The following is a 17332-nucleotide window of genomic DNA, read 5'->3' as shown; positions in this document are numbered from 1 at the left end:
TGCTCTCCCTCTGGGAGTTGCTGCTGCCATGGAAAGCATCCGAGAGCAGGGGTGGCTGTGTCCGGTGGGAGCAGAGGGCCGATGTGATCAGTGCCATTTAACAGAGCTGTCCCACCGAACGGACGAGGCTTGTTCGGGTTAAAGGAGGAGAGACTCCCCCAGAAGTGGGGAAGGAGCTCAGGAATTTGCCGTTGCTGTCACATTAATGGTCTTTGTTTAGGACAGGACTCAAATAAGCTTGAAAATGGCCCAGTGCTAAAGGCTGCACACACACAGGGACTCCCAGAAAACTCCCAAAGTCACAGGTGAGAAAGACTGAATCATCTCCAAGGAGGGGACAGGTTTCCAGTGACCACAGTGACCACATTCCAGCGTTCTCATAAAGAATCAAACCCAGCTTCCCAACTTAATTATTCCTAGAGATAGTGGTGACTGTTTCCTCCCAGCACCCTGCACTTTATCCTCAGTCAGAGCATCTTTTCTATCAGACCTGATCATTTATTCCCCCCAGGTGCTGGTGAAGCATTCTTCAATATTTGCCTTTAGCTGGCTTCTGCTGCTGTTTATTAAAGCTAGAGAGTAGAAATATATTTTAGGCTCAGGGAATGTGTCCTGCCTTGAGTTGAAAGAGAGAGATACACTGAAAATTATGTGCTTTAAAATCCTACTCCTCCAAAGTGACTGGACTTTGATGAATTTTCTGATGTTGATGATGTTTCAGGTAATTCTGTTGGTGCTGAGTTGTGTACGTGTTCTTATTAGCAAGTAACTCCTTGCCTTAACACTAATATTTCTCAAACATTATTTTTGAGATGCTGATTAATTAGTACCTAATGCAGTAGACATCTTAAGTAATTTCATTTTGTTATTGTGTCTTTTTGTCTTTAATCCTCACATCTCATTTTCTAACCACTAAAGAATTAATGAATTTTAAAAATCGAAATATCCATTTACTCAAGTTATCCAAATATTTATAAAAAATTTATTCAAGTTATATTTAGAGGTAATTAAGTGATTCTTAAACTGCAGCTCCTCATTTTGAAGTCAGAACTTTCTCTGCAAACATTTCCTTTGATCCTATAAAAGTACAACTCAACCTGCTTGGCCTCCAGAGGAGATGCTCCCTATCAGATGGAAACCTGAAATTTTACATTTTGATTCACTCAATTTCATTTAAAAAATTGTTTCATGTTGATCTCAGATCTTTAAAACAAAATCCCAGCACACCAGGGCAGGAAAGCTTGTTTTGCACAGAATGTAACAGAAATGCTGCACCTCCTGGTACTGCTCCCCTCCAAGAGTTAGTGATACCCTGTGTTTTCATTCCAGCGGGGTTTTTTGGGTGATTTTAAACAAATACTTCCATGTATAAAGCAAATATTGAAGGGAATGCAACTTGTACTCTTTTTGAAACACTGGTACCAAGTTTATGGGATGCTAAAGCAGCATCCTGGGTGCTCCCATCCTCCCTGTGGCCCATTCCAAGTGCTCCAAGCTTGGGAGCAATGGGATCATGGGGAGGTCTGGTTTGTCAGGAGTGCCTTCTGCAAGGCTATGGAGTGGAAAAGCAGAGTCCAGGCAGGAGTTAACTCTCTGGGTGATCTGTAAGGCACACAGATTTATGAAATAAAAGCTTGTAATGCAGTTTAATAAGATTAGATTTATTTAATAAGTGCAACATGAGGACATTGGTTCGTGGCAGCAGCAACTGCAATGCCCCAGACTTACTGGGTGCTGCAGAGCAGCACAAAGAGATCTGGGGCTTCGGGGCTGTTACTCTGTTCAGTCCCTTTTCTTACTACTGATGCTATTCCTGCCTGGAATGGGGGCTGGAAACTGTGAGGGCAGAGCAGTGGCAGAGGAGGATCCCCAAACAGGGCTGGCTGCACACAACAAGAGCCTGGCCAAGGGTCTCGCCTGTCCCAGGCTGTTGCTGTGGTTGGAGTTGAATTTGAATTTCTATGCCTCATTTCCCATGTGTACAGTGAGGCCAATAATGCTGCCTTTGTCTGTGGGACTGTTTAAAATGTAATGAGATGAAATTTTCAGAAATGACAAATGGTTTTCAGGGCCATGTGCGAGTGCTGGGCTGAAGGCTCTTCAGAGGGGCCTGGGGTCTCCTGCTGGGCAGCGTGGCCTGCTTGGGTTTTCAAGCTGTGTCAGCAAAATGAAGAACCTGAGCAGTGCAGAGACAGCCCAGGGCACATCGCTGCTTGAGACTGAAGCTTGAAGCTTCTTCTTAGCTTTATATTAAAATTCAGTGACACTACATGTCTTTCCAGTTAGCACTGGCTCTCCCAGACATCACACGTGGAGAGGAGAGGAGAGGAGAGGAGAGGAGAGGAGAGGAGAGGAGAGGAGAGGAGAGGAGAGGAGAGGAGAGGAGAGGAGAGGAGAGGAGAGGAGAGGAGAGGAGAGGAGAGGAGAGGAGAGGAGAGGAGAGGAGAGGAGAGGAGAGGAGAGGAGAGGAGAGGAGAGGAGAGGAGAGGAGAGGAGAGGAGAGGAGAGGAGAGGAGAGGAGAGGAGAGGAACCTTCATGAAAACAAAAGAGAAAAGGGAAGTTTTCCTTTCATGGAGTTTAATGACTTGGTTTGATTTTTGCTTTGAAATTTTCCGCATGAAGTTTTTGTTTAATTGTTTGTCCTCCCTGTTCTTCTTTCTGATACTGAACCAAATCCCAGTTCCCTGGGAACACTGATCATCAAGAAAATCTTGCTTGAGACCTTTGGAAAAGGCTGCTGCTTCTGTGTATGTTTATAATATTATACAGCTCATGGCCTGCTGCAATAATAATGTGAAGCATATATGAAGCTTTAGTTCTTTGTTTCACTTGAAAGTTTTGCACTGCTTGGAAATCTTTTTTGTGTGGTTTTTTCCCGTTTCCCCATTTTTTCCAGTTGGAAATGGTACCAACCTGACACTATGGCCCAGCTTAGCCATAGTGTCCACTGGATTTCCAGGGTAGCAGTTATGTCTTCTCTATTACTGTCTCTGGTTGGCATTTTTATTGCAGAATAAAGCAGGATAGTCTGTTTATTTCTATCAATGGACTCAAGACATTTTCCCTCTCCTTGGGTTCACGAGGTCAGTGATTGTGTGCATGTAAACATGACCAGCAGTGCATTCAGAGCTGTTTTTCAGAGCCTACCTGTGCAGACAGGTGCCCTGTGTTTAAAATAGGCTCTAAAGCCATCCCCAAACATGAGGTGAAGCTGCTTAATGCAGATTAAGGGTAAGATGCTTTTGTGCTATGAACTGGCAGAGATTCCAGCCAGTGAAGCTGATAAACAGAACCATCAGTACAAGCAACACCTTCTGAACTCACCTGGGCGTTTTCATCCAGCATCCCTTCCTCCCTGGGGCCTGGATGGGCCCTCTCCCTCTTTTCTTTCAACTTGCAGAGCTCAGATATCCACAGTGAATCTCTTGACAAGGGAGAGGGGAAGGATTTCTGTGCTGGTGGGATGTGCCTGTGTGAATGTGTGATGAATATTCTCAGCTCTGATCCAAGTGTGGATTCTGTCGCTGCCTCTGGGTGCTCAAAACTGGCTCCAGTGCCCAAGGAAGCCTTCCCTGAGCCCAGCATCCTGTACTGTTAGTGTCACCTGGCAGGTGATGTCCCAGGATGTCATTATATGATATTTAAGTATTTCCATTCCAGTAAAAGGGGAGGCAGTTTCACTGAACGGGAAGTGCTGTAAGAATTGCCAGGGAAGAGCAGGGACAGGAGAGAGCAATTCTAGAGCAGCTGAAAGGGAAGGTGAAGCTGGGCTTCACCCTTGATGCAGTTGCTGTATGTTCATCCAAGTAGAAATTGTTTTTCGTGAGCCTGGGCTCCTTCTCATGTTGAATTTACAGCTGACTTTTATTTTTAGTGCTGTTGTGCCCTGACTCAGAGGAACCCAGGGAGCTGCAGCACTCAAAGTCAAGTGGGTGAATCACTCACAGACCGAGCTCTGCTTTATGACCCTTGCTATTATTTTTGTCATCATTATTTATTAACGTAGTGCTTGGAAGGTGTGTGAAGCCACGTGGATCATAGCTCTGGCATGTCTGCAATGGGAAGATCTTATCTGGGGAGGTGGGGAGCAGCCAGGAGATCCCAGTGACAGGACATAAACTGATATTCACTCATTTTGCTTTTTGGCCAGCACTCCCAGCCTTGGAAGGTCAGATTTTAAGCCGTGTTCCAATAGTAAAGGTTGCCATTATTCATTTTGGGTCCTTTTGGGACAATGCTGGCAAAATTTTAGATAACTTCTTGTCCCCAAATCAATGGCTATTTCCTGCCCAGTCTCAGCTCCACACGGATGTCAGTGGTGGTGAGCCAGGAGCTGTCATATTCTGAGAGAGGTGTTCAGCGGAAATGTTAATATTTAATGCTGCCTTTTTGTGGTTAGATGATGAGTTCTCTTAATGACACTGTCTGGAAGAAGCATAACTCAGTCATCAGCTGTAATTCAGCTGTGGTGGGGCTTCCAAATGTCACAGGACACTTATGGATCTCAAGGAAATCAACAATTTTGGAAATTCTGTCTTAAATACTCAACACTTCGGAGAGATTCCTGTTGCTTCTGTCCATTATCATCCTGGGAATAGCCGAGAAAAATCTGATTTCAGGGCAGGCTGGTGCCTTTCATACGCTGAATTAGTGAGGAGAGGTTTTGATTGCAGTGAGGGTGTCCACTCCCTCTGGAAGTCACTGGGAATTGTGGGCCTCATTTCCATTTGGGCCTTTGGAAAATCCTCTGGTAATCGACTCAATATTTGTACTATTGGCTGTGGGCAGGGTGTTTGCATGGACTAAAACTGTTTGCATGGACTAAAACCCACTGGCAACAAAATTTGAGTGGCAGAAATTTGCCAGGGCTACTTTATGTTAGCTGAGGTCGCTGAGGACAAAACCGAAAGAAAAGTGAGGCATAGGATAAACAGAAATAAAAAGAACATAGAAGAAAAATTATCTTTGTCTCAGCATTTTAATTGACTTTATTCATTTATCAAAATACTTTCTGCTGGTCTTTAATGTTCCTGAAATTATGTGTCTCGTCTTTGAGTGCGCACTGCCAAGAAAAGCTGTCAGCCACTCCAGCAATTATCATATTCCAAAGGGAAGTTGGTTAATGATTTCTCTGTGACAACTTGGTCTTTCAGTTTTTGTGCTCTGCCAGAACAATTTCCAACCCAATGAAGCATTTTAGGATTTGGTTGGATTCTTAATACTCAAGGAATATTCTGGAAATAGCAGTTATTCAGTGCCACCTCTTGATCCTGAGCCTGTGCCTTAGAAAATTCAAATGCCAGGGAGGGATGCAGGGAGCAGCAATGGGTAAGGCAACACCCAGAAAGAGGGAAGGCAGCTTTCCCAGCTTCTGGCCAGGCAGGGAAATTAAGATTGTTCCAGTGGCACATGCAGCAAGTTCATGTTTTTAAGGGCTGCACGCTTTTGTAAGCAGTGCTGGTTGCAGAGTTCAGCACAGCCTAAAACAGATCCTTGCTCTCAGCATCCCCAAAATGTTGTTGATTTATATTCAAGCTTTGTTCAGCCTCGCTTTGAAAATCAGAGTGGTTTGGGTTGGAAGGGACCTTAAAGATCCAGGCTGGAGGTCTCTAAGCCATCCCTTAAATTGGCACAGTGGCTTGTGCCAGGCCTTCTTTGCTCATTTTCACTGGAGAATTGACTCAGTGGAGTTCTGCTTCTGCAAATACCCAAATTTCACTGGGATCCTGCCTTGCATGGTAAATCTTGCACCCACTGGAAGTATTAATAATCAATTATTTGCAATAGGAAGAGCCCCAGATTTGGAAGTAGTTGCTGCCATTTAGTTTAATAATGGCAATTTAATGGTGGAATATACTGCTGTACTTTCTGTCTGGGTTTTAATTGTTAAATAATGAAGAAAATTCTGGATTTGCAGCAATTATCTCACCTAAGGATGGAAGGCAAATAAAGCAACATCGAGCTTATATTGCCTTGTTTTTAATTCAAATCAAGTTTGATTGTTCAGCCTTGGAAGCAACTGTGAGAATGAAATGGAATAAAGCAGCATTAGACATTTCATTCATGAGAAGTGGAATCAGAGAATCCCAGAATGGACTGGGTGGGAAGAGACCTTAAATCCCATCGAATCCCACTTCCTGCCATGGGCAGGGACACCTTCCACTATTCTAGGTTGCTCCAAGACCTGTCCAACCTGGCCTTGGACTTCCAGGGATCTAGAAGCAGCCACAGTGTCTCTGGAATTCCATCTTAGCTGCTCACCACCCTCACAGAGAGGATTTTTTTTCCTAATATCCAATCTAAAACTGCTCTCTGTCAGTTTAAAGCCATTTCCCCTTGTCCTGTCACTCCAGGCTCTTGTAAAAGCTGGGATTTCTTGGCCAGATGGAATAGGAAATCAGAAATCACTGGTCACCATTGGTGCGACAGGGAGATCAATCCTGTGCTCCTGAGTTTTTCCAGTCAGATTCCAGGGCTCTGTACATGAAGGGAGTCTCGGTATGAGAGTAAAGAGACCAAATTTTCCCCTTGTTTGACAAGGAGCTAGCCCACTGCCCATCTTTGTGCTCACATTTCCTTTCTATCAGTGTAAAGTTCTTTTTGCAAAAGAAATTTGTGCAATCCAGGCTCTTCGTGCCATCCTTCTTGTCTCTGCCAAGGCCAATCCCCAGGCAGGAATTGTCTCCTCTCATGGGGTGCTGAGTGCTGAAGGCAGGGAGTACTTACAGCACTCAGCACTTTTGTGCAAGAGCATAAAAGGATCTTAAATAAGGCCAATTCTGCCACTCTCCTCTGCAGTTTCAGGTAAGCTCTCTATTCATCACTTCACTTTTCCGGGGTGTTATTCCTGCTGCAAGTCACTTGCTCAGAGGTGTCCAGAGTTTTAAGATGTTAAAATCTGAAGATGTGTTTCTACTGAGTTTCTCTCTTTTGTTCTTTTTATCAATTAATATTATCCACACACCATATTACAAATTTAACCCATTTTCATGTGTTATTAAATAGTTTATCTGCAAATAAGTGTTCAGCTTATTCTGCTCTGCACACCCCTATAACTGATAGAGCAAGATCTAATTAATGCTCATTACAGGAGCAGAATATAAAGCTGCTGCATGGAGACTGAAGCTGCCAGTGTGATTCCAACTGCCCTGATTCACTTCTAAGGTTGTGTTTAGGTTTCTCCAGTGTTTTCCCACTTTTGTAGGGCCAAGTATGAGCTGTTTTCTGAGGAATTTTCATATCGATGCAGGGTTTATGAAATTCAGATGAGGGTCAGTGTCATTCTCAAAGTAATTTATGTGGTTCTCAGTGAAAATAGACACCCTGTGGGATTATTAAACACATGGATTATCAGATCCCAGTGATTTTTCAGGAAAACTTTGTTATTTCCATGCTTAGAGCATGGGCATATCCAGTTGCTGGCTTAATATGTTACCACTCAGGAATTGTTCTGTTATTTAGCTGTGAACTCAAATTGAAATATAAATTCCATCATCCCATATTCTCTTTATGATAACAAATTCGATGGGAATCTGATATGCCTGACTGGGAATTCTGGAATCTTGAACAAGGCTTGTGTGTCAGGCATTATAGAGGTTCAGTGGGACTCATGCAGGCAATAAATTTCTATGTCTGGTCCCAAATTCAGAGTGATTTTGGGGGTCTGAGTTCTCACAGAACTGGCTGGTGCACCTTTACTCATGCTATGACTCTTCCTGGAGGAAGAAACATTTGAGGAATAAAGCTGTGGAGTCATATAGGCACATTTAAGTGTTTCGGTTCAAGTGTAACAGAATGAATAGAATTTGCTACAGCTGGGAGTTTTGCAAGATCTGATATTTGGGTTTCAGAGGTGGAAATAAAAACTTTTTAAAATTGCCTCCTTTTTATTCACTGTCCATTAAAGGACCATAAAACCAGAATTCATATACAGACACTGTGAAATACCCAAAAAGGAGAATACAGACAAAGGAGGATATCTTTTAGCAGTTCAGTCATTTTTTGGAGCGCCTGAATTTCCTCTGCATGACTGAAATCATCTTTGGTTTGATACGAGAGACCAGCCACAGTCTCAGCAGATCAGCAGACACAGGTGAGGTCTTTGACAGACTTCCCATGAGCCCAGCTGGAAATACAAACCCAAAATAACTGAAATACTGCTGAGTGTGTCCTCGAGTGCCTGTGGAAAGGGGAACCATTTGGAGATGGATGTTCAGTGTGTGGTTGTCTATGTTTTGTGGGGTTATTGTAGAAGAGTCAGATCTGTACAGCAGGAAAACAGCCTTTGGGAGTGACCTTTATCAGCTCTGAGACATTTGGAGGTTTAGTCCTGTCTGCAGGATTTCATTCCCGTCTGGATCCCTACACAGCCTCCAGCTTTCCTGGCAGATCCGCCCCACCCCTCCACAGAGCCTGTGCCTGTGACCATCTGAGCATCCTGCAGGGCTGTGCCAAGGGATGAATGAGCTGGATTCCAGGCTGGCCCTGAAAGCCACTGCCTTCGTCTCAGCAAACTGCAGAACGTGTCAGCACAATCACTCCAAGGCTTTCCTCTTGCTGGAGCCTCCGCCAGCACTCGCTGCAGCTCCGGCACTGCCTGATCAGCAGTGCTGTGGCAATTAATATTTATAAACCCTAAATAAAACAGCACTTGTGTGTACCTGAGAGACCATCTGTTGGGCTCCAGTCCCCAACCACGCACCTGAGATCAGCGTGGCTGCAACCCTGCTGGATCCTCGGGGATGGCCCCAGGAGGGGAAGAAGGTGGGGCTGTTTCCCTGGAGAGTCCCTGTCTTTGGATTCCTCCCTCCTTCATTAGTTACCAGAGCACATCATCCTCATCCTTCAGGGCCAAGCTGCAGGCTTATTTTTTTCCTTTTAGTCTGGAGTCCTTTATCACTGTGCTGCGCATTTATTACATGGCTTTGCTCAGTTGTGACCTTGGCTTTGGTGGTTTTCCACCCTTTGGTACAAATGCCTTGATTTGGGTGTGGTTTGCAGGGAGAGATGGCTCTGTGATTATTTTTAAATGCCTCGATTTATTTCTTTTAGTGTTTTTTGGGGTTTTTTTTTTTTGAATCTTGCAAAGGTGCTTCATAGCCATTTGGACACAGATGCCTCTCAATTAACAATTAATGTATGCACGTGCAAAGATGCCTATCAATGAATAATGCATGGCAATAACCAGCCTGGCCATTGGGTTTGGCCCGCACGAATATTGCATCTGGATTATCCTGAGGGCCCCAAATCACACGTGAAAAACATATTATCAGGTGGAGACAGACACGCTCGACCGATTGTGTGCCGCACTTCCTACCTTTGTGACCAGGCTGGCTCTGCTCCCACGTCCCCAGGGTCTCCCAGGCTCGCAGGGTCTGGTGGACTCTGCCCGAACCAACCCTTTGGGAATGACCCCAGCCCTCCCTCCACCCCGCCGGCCCTGGAGCGGCTCGTTTAGGTACAAACCCCGGGGAATAAGTCCCAGAGGATGCCAGACAGGCGGAGCAGGCGCTGGGTCGGAGCCCAGCAGCGAAGGGGCTGCACTGGGCAGCGAGAGCCCGGCGGGCTCTGACCCGCCCCGGGCCGGGCGCGGCCGGTGCTGAAGGGACAGCGCCGGTGGCCGGCCCGGGCCCAGCCGGGGCCCCGTCTCCCCCTGGACCTCGTCCCCTCTCTGCGCCCCATCTTCCCTCTTCCCCATCTCCTCTGCGCCCCATCTTCCCTCTCCCCCATCTCCTCTGCGCCCCATCTCTCCTCGCACTCTATCTCCGCTCTGCTCCCCACCCTCGCTCTGCCCCCATCTGCTCTCCGTCCCCCACTTCCTCTTTGCCCCCCCATCTCCTCTCTGCCCCCACCTCTCCTTGCCCCCATCTCCCCTTTGCCTTCCATCTCCCCTCGCCCCCATCTCCCCTTTGCCCATCTCCCCCCTGCCCCCATCTTCTCTCTACCCCCATCTTTCCTTTCCTCCCCATCCTCCCTCTGCCCCCACCTCCCTTCCGCCACCATCTCCCCTTTGCCCCCATCTCCCCCACCTCCCCTCGCCCCCGTCGCAGGGTCGCTGTCACCACGGGCAGGAGCGCACGGGGCTGCTCTGTCTCCTCCTCTAGAAACCTGCTCTCAGCCGGAGCCGCCTTTGGCTGCCTCCCCTCATCCCCCGCAGGGAGAAACCGGGGTCTCCTGGCGCTGCAGAGGCTTAATTGACTCGCAAGGTCACTAATTTCAGCTCCTGGAGGTAAGTCCTTGTTGCCAGCTCGTTTTCATCTCTCCCCCGTTTCTCACACCCCTCACCCATCTGTCTCTCTTTCTCATCCTCTCTCCAGTGCCATCAATCAGCCCTTTTCCCCCCTGAAGAGGGTCTGCACCAACGATGCCCCAAACCCCAGGAAGCTGAGTCAGCGTTCTGCTCCTGCAGCCCCACTGACCCAGCCGCGATCCCAGCTGCTCCCGCCCTCCGGCTCCGCGGTGTTGGGAAAAGTGAGGAACAATGGAATTCCGGGAGCACTCCACCATTGCTAGGCTGGGGGAGGCAGGGGACAGGCTGGTGGGAGGAAGGGAGGCACGGAGGCAGAGCCCCTTTCTGCCCTGCCCGGGGAAGGGGAGCAGCCGGAGGGGAGGAGGTGCCCGGACCCCATCAGCCTCCCTGGAACAGCGAGAGCCGCACGCCGGGGAAGGGGAGGGGGAGAGGGTGGGTGTGATGGGGGCTGTTGCTCCAACCTGATCGAGTCCATTTGCCAATTCACCACTCGCATCACTTCCGGAGCAGTCCTCAGTTTCTGCTGCAGAGTGAGCTTTCTTTTTTTTTTTTTTAATTATTTTTAAATTTTTTTTTCCTCTCCTTCCCTCTCCTTTTCCCTCCCTCCCCATCTGGATGCTGGGAACTTGAAGCCTCCTCCCTTAATTGCAGCAGGATCTGCCCCATCCTTGCCTCAACTTTGCGCTGCATCAAAGAGACAGAGCGAGCCACAGGCTGGCTGGTGCCGATGGGGGCAGGGGACCTGCCGGGCACAGCCCTTTGCAGTTGATGTTGCCGTATCTCTAGGACCCAGATCCATCTCTTTCCTATCGCTTTCCTTTTTTTCCCCCACCTCTCCTCTCCCCGCGTGTGTGTGTGTCTGTGTGTGTGTGTGCAGGATCCTCCTGGTTACCGCTGTTGTTATTCCCCCTTAGCAGGGAGACCACCCCAGCCATGGCTGAGAGGAAGCAGAACGGGCGGCAGGGAGAGGAGGAAGAAGTGCCAGCCTTCTTCAAAAACCTGGGCTCGGGCAGTCCCAAGCCCCGGCAGAAATTCTGTGGCATGTTCTGCCCGGTGGAAGGCTCCCTGGAGAACAAGACCATCGACTTCGACTCGCTCTCGGTGGGCCGCGGATGTAACAAAGTCGTGGCAAAGCAGAAGGATGTTGCCCACCTGGGTCCGGATGCTCCGTCCGTCTATTCCAGGCAGAGCGGGAAGGGAGGGGAACCATCTGTTGAATTCGGGAGGAAGGTGGAGATCAGGAGTGCCACGGGGAAGGAGGCGCTGCAGAACCTGAATGACAAGGTGGGTGCATATATAGAGATATATATATATAGATATATATTGTGTGAGGTGAACTCGAGCAGACGATAGGCTGCAGAGAGGACGGATCCTCTCCACCTGCAGCCGCTGGCTTTTATGTCCCCTGCATCCGTGTGGCAGCCCGTGCCTTCCCCTCGGCAGCAGCATCTCTGGCACAACCTCCCCTCCAGAGCTCGAATGCTGTCCGTGTGCTCTCTGCAGGTGTGCGAGAGGGGGGCACAAGAAAAAAGGCGGCCCCCCCTCCGCACCCACAAACACCCCGCCCTGCCCTCCTGTTTTGGGAGAAACAGCGACTTTTTTGTTTCTTAGGCGATTCCCCAAGCACGAGGGCAGGGAAATGCCCCACCCAGGCAGGGAATGCAGCTCACGGAACAGAAACGCGATTGTGAGCAAAAGAGCATCGATGAGCTTGCACCTTCCGGGATCAAACCCCTGCAGGCTTCTTCCAGGGGGGTGCTCCTACCCCTGCTGCCAGGGGAGGACAGGCGCCGGAGTGACCCCTGAGAGCTGCATTTCAATGCCAATTTTCAGCAGGGCCGCTGGCTTTAGTGGGAATTTTTGACTCGGGAAGATCTGGGACTTTCACAGGAATGTGGCATCCTCGTAGCAGCCCAGGTTTTTAAGACTCCTGCAGATATTTCTCATTCTCTGGGTTTGTCGGGGTGTAATAAAGCCCATCCTCTTCCAGAGGCAAAACCCACTAAACCCATGGGTCTGGCTGACCATGCCCATCTGCTTTCCTCTATAAATCAATTTGAACCAGTTTTATTCAGCTGTGAGCCAGGAAATACTCAGTGAACGCCTCTGACAATGCTGGCTCCTGTGCAGAGGCTGGAAGAGCAGAAATTAATGAATGAAGTACCCACCAGCAGCCTGCTAAACTCCTGGCATGGGGCAGGAGTTTCTCTGAGTAGTCTCCCAGTGGGTTTAGAGCAGCCCTTTCTTCTGTAAGCTGTTTCTAGGATGTGCCTTCTGATTTTTAATACTGATATGGATTGTGTACGCTGGGCAGAAGTCTGCCTGGAATTCAGAATATGGGCTTGTTCACCACTTTCTCCTGCTTTCAGAAACATGAAGTGTTACTGGAGGTAATATAGAAATAGGAATTAATAAAATTTATTGGTTATAAAATAGGGGCTCATCCACCCCAAATCAGCCCCTGCTGCAGTGACCAGCCATATTTCCACATGTGAACCACTGCTGTCAGAAAGAGCTCACAAAGGCAGGCCCAGATTTTCAGAATTCCCACACACCAGCCTCAATGAGGAGGAGGAGGAGGATGTGCTCCATGCTGCTCCAAACCTAGCTTCCCAAACCCAAACAAAAGTTTGCCACTACAGATGCCTGAGGTTTGCTCTGACCATGCTGGAGTGGCTACTAATGGAGTAACTTTCCATGATTTATTTGTCTTGTTGGACAAATCAAGGTGCATTTCAAGAATAAAGGGCTTTTTCATCCTGGGGAGTCAAAGGTTCTGCAATTCAGGACACTTTAAGAGCTAATTTTGGACAATTTGATGTCCTGTGGGACATAAGTATAAGCAGGATATACATTAAAGAGATCGATTATTTTCTGATTAAGAAAAAAGTATAATAAAAACTTAAGTACACCATTGTGAAAAATCAGAATCCACCAACAATATTAATAACATTTTTTTTAAAGTGTGTTTTTTGGTTCTATTTTTTAATATTATTGTCTAAATGTTAACTGAGGGGATGAAATAGTGGGATGGTACAAAACATTTAAGTTGTTTCTCATTAGCTTTACTTAACACTGATGCCAATGGATCGTGTTGTGAGGGGTGGTGAGCATTGGGGTAAGTGCAATCTCTTGGGATAAATGTTATGCTGTGGATTGGGAATTTATTGCAGGAATGTTTTAGCTTTGGCTTTCCAGCTGACTGCACCCATAGCTTGAATCAATGGTTAAATCCTCAGCAGTTAAAATCGGTTTTATGGATTTAAAACACAGTCATCCTTTCTGTCACTTATAGAAAGATCTTGTCTTAATCCCCTTCGAAATAGTTAACAAAGCAACATGGACAAGCTATTTTTTATATTTTTCTTTGAGGTCTCAACTGTCAAGAGGATAAAAAGGGGGATGTAATTATTCTACATTAAATAGCAATATATTGTTCTGTGGGACAAGATAAGGGCAATCAAATCTCTCAGTGTCTGTCCTGCCTGGGACATTCTGTAGCCATCTATCATGTGTTGCCCCTGGGCTGTGCTGCCTCATAATTCAGTGTTAAGATCATCTCTGGAGGCACCAGGAAGGCTCGGCCTCAGTTCCAGCAGCGTTTGCAGCTCTATCTCTGGCGGCCAATTCAACAGGTCTGCAGCTCAGCTTGGAGCCAAGCTCTGCTGCTTCCAGCTGCCAGGCCTTGGAGAACTGACTGTGCTTCTATTTCCCATCTGAACTTTCTCATCTTCCCTGTTTGGGCTGTTCCTGGCTGGTTCTGGAGCTGCTGGTTCAGTGCTCCGAGGCCCTGACCCCAGCACTGGGGTGTGCCAAGAACGGCGTCTTCAGATGTGGGATTCCTTAAATGAGGCACGAGATCCTTGGCCTAGCTCTCAGGAGCTGCTGTGCACCTGCAAGATCATTTCCTGCAGTGGGATTTACCCACAGGATGATCCAGGTTGGAAAATCCCTCTCAGACCATCGAGTCCGACCGGTGACCGATCCCCACCTTGTCCCCAGCCAAGAGCCCTGAGTGCCACCTCCAGCCCTTCCTTGGTCACCTCCAGGGATGGGCACTCCAAACCTCCCTGGGCAATTCCAGGGCCTGGCCACCCTTTCCATGAGGAAATTCCCGCTGCTGTCCACCCTGAGCCTGCCCTGGCCCAGCCTGAGGCCGTTCCCTCTCCTCCTGTCCCTGTTCCCTGCGAGCAGAGCCCGACCCCCCCGGCTGCCCCCTCCTGTCAGGGACTTGTGCAGAGCCACAAGGTCCCCCCTGATCCCCCTTTGCTCCAGGCTCAGCCCCTTTCCCAGCTCCCTCAGCCTCTCCTGGGGCTCCAGACCCTTCCCCAGCTCTGTTGCCCATCAGCTCTGCTTTGTAGTCAGGGCAGAAGCTGGAAAGTTCCTGGTCCCAGAGCTGGAATGGCATCCCAGGGCAATATTTCCCTTTTCCTTACATGACCAGTCTTGAGAGAGGGACATTTATCTAGGGTTTGAAAAACTTTGGCCATTGATTGCTTGAGCTGGGTCATTCCTGCTAGTGTATTTCCCAGACTTTCTCATATCTGTAATTGCTATTCTTTCTGTCTTTCTCACCTGTTGACATTTTTGGGAGTCAGTATTTTAGGGAACAGTATTTTAGGGAACATCTATAGAGAAAAGCAAGGTTTAATTGCGAGAGAGATCACAAGGGCTTTAATCCAGTTTGTAGAGAGAGCCTGAGTAGCTGCTCAGACTCTTCAACACCAGTACAAGCCCTGGGATCCCAGATCTCTCCTTCATTTGCCATCTTGTTCTTACTCCAGTAGTTCAGGTGTTTCCCCTGTGTGCCTTTACATCCCTTTTTTACCTCTCTTAAAACAGTTCCTGGCCCTCTGGGAAGCACAGAGCACTGTGTGTAAACTGCTGGTCTGAACCAACAAAGCCTATTGTAACAAATAACAAAAATGAAAAAACAGAGAGTAGGAAAATGTTTTTATTTTAGAATTGACAGGAGAGGACTCACTTGCAAAACACTGTCATGAAGCTTGGGACATGACTGGACTTTCTCCTAAAACCTCAAAGCTCTCAGGATCATGGTTGTTCATTCCTGGAGAGAAATAATGAAAACAGGATATTGTTGAGAGCTCAAATAATCACAGACTCTGGAACATTAATGGAACTGTTGTCTAAAACAAAGGAGCTGTTCCAGACAGCTGGAAATGCAGTCCTGAGTTTAATTTGTTACAATGCCTGCAATTTTTCTAGCCTTGTTTCGATAATCATTGCTCACAAAATAATCAGGGAGGATGGCTTGCATGCTCTTCCAGTGGGTCAGGATGGTTTGTGGAAAAAAAAACTAACAGTGAGGAGCAGAAATGCCAAAGTCCTCTCAACTTCTTCTCAAAGCCATCATTCTGCACAGCTGATGTTCCATACATCCAGTGGGTGTCTTGTGGAGTGGTTTTATGTGCAGAATTTACCAATACCACATTTTCATGCAGGAATGAGCAAGGGGCCTTGATACAGGGCCAATGTATTATCTGGGTCAAAGATTTGAGGGGAAAATTTAAACACTTGGAGCCAGGACTCCCTGCTCAGCTTAGAGCTGATACAGGTTTTACCCCAAGGCATAAATGCAATTCCTGGCACATGGGAGCGGCAGTTTGGTGTGCCGCCCTTACATCACCGCCCTGGCCATCATTTAACAGGCCCCATCTGGTTAGTAGGTGCTGGGCAGTCATTTAGGGTCTGCCTGAAGTCTTTTACCTGCAGGGCTTTGACTCCCTGTAGCACCCATCTGTCTTGTGGCACATCAAGTCTGGGTGTATCTGCTGGGATGTTGTTGTAAAGTTGGGAAATGACGTTGTCAGCAAAGCTCAGGTGGGGTTGGGGGTGGGTGTTCTCATGAACTCTCTTAGCTTAAAAGCATTTGGGAGCAGGAAACCACCCAAACCCAAACCTCTTTGCATTTGTGTGTGATTATCAATGTCCTGTTCTGTGATCCCCTACCAGAGTGCAGGAATGAATCTCAGGGTGAGAGAAGAGAGGTCAAAATTCCATTTTTTCCCTGAGTCATGATCATCCTCCATCTCAGAGGAAGGCAAAGCTGGCTGGCACAAGCAGGGATAGCAGTGGCTGAGAGCCTGATGCTTTGCCCTATAGGTTTTTGGGGAAGGAAAAGGGATTATAATGGTAAAAAACTGTGCAAATCACTGAAAATAGGCATTTCTTAGCCCCTACCCATGGTTCCCACAGGCCTGGAGGTGCCAGAGGATGAAAGGGAGAGGCAGTGACAGCGAGGCCTGAATGTCCCATGCCTTTGTTCCAGAAGTTCTGCGTTTAGCTGTAGTGCAGGTCAGGGCAGGATGTGGCTGTGAGCAGTTTGGAGAGAACAGCACATTTTTTCTGTGAATTGTACAACCCCTGACAGAGCAATCCCTGTCTAGAACCCTGAAGAGAGCCTGGCTCATTCCCGGGTACATGATGGGGAATTAACTCTGCTGGGCTTGTTTAAGGACAATTCATATCATGGTGCTCAGGACATTTCCTCCAAGAAACACCCTCCAACACTAACAGCTTTCTTAAAATGACGTTTTTGAACCTCCTAAAGGGTTCTCGGGCTATTAAAAGAAGCAAAATCAATTGGAAGGTTAATTTTAATTTGCAGATCGAATGTACATTTTGATCGACCTGTTTGTGTGGCTAGAAAGTGAATCTTCCCCTCACAAAATAGTCTGTGTAGTCTGTATGCAAAAAAAATCAGGCTGTTTCTCTGAGAAGCTGTATGATTTTTACCTCCTCATAGTAACATGTTTGACCCTCATGGTCATTTCTTAATTTTAATTTTCTCCTGTAAGATAATAAAACAAGAGATGCCCATGGTCAAGTATAACAGTAATTTAATTTATAGTGATTAATAATGGACAGTTCTTTCACCATCTTTTGGGGAGGACAGATATATAACTCATCCTGCCATGTATCAGCCTGGATTTAATTCTTCCAACACTTCCTAGGATGCAGGAGGTTGCTGGATCCATGGAAAACGCCTTTAAAATTGTTGAGAGTCGGAGCTGATGCAACAATTGGCATTGGCAGGATCATGACTGAAAATTAGGGCCTGA

The 17332-nt window shown here is 47.3% G+C and overlaps 1 protein-coding gene across 2 annotated transcripts in view; it reads left to right on the top strand.

The window, feature by feature from the left end:
* The first annotated feature begins 10329 nt into the window (after positions 1 to 10329).
* The window catches only part of DPYSL2 (dihydropyrimidinase like 2), a 53701-nt gene continuing 46698 nt past the window's right edge, over positions 10330 to 17332 (top strand). Inside the window, exons 1-2 of one of the 2 annotated variants that reach the window (XM_032091793.1) lie at positions 10330 to 10471; positions 11165 to 11534. In XM_032091793.1, coding sequence (XP_031947684.1) covers positions 11184 to 11534 — 351 coding nt within the window. In that variant the 5' untranslated portion in view covers positions 10330 to 10471; positions 11165 to 11183. Of the gene's footprint in view, positions 10472 to 10695; positions 10781 to 11164; positions 11535 to 17332 lie in introns of those variants that run through there. The other variant, XM_032091795.1, reaches the window with a different exon arrangement.

The sequence above is a fragment of the Corvus moneduloides genome, chromosome 27 (genome assembly GCF_009650955.1).
Source record: "Corvus moneduloides isolate bCorMon1 chromosome 27, bCorMon1.pri, whole genome shotgun sequence".
Classification (NCBI taxonomy): domain Eukaryota; kingdom Metazoa; phylum Chordata; class Aves; order Passeriformes; family Corvidae; genus Corvus; species Corvus moneduloides.
The sequence above is the reverse complement of the archived record's forward strand: the minus strand, read 5'-3'. Positions and strand labels throughout refer to the sequence as shown.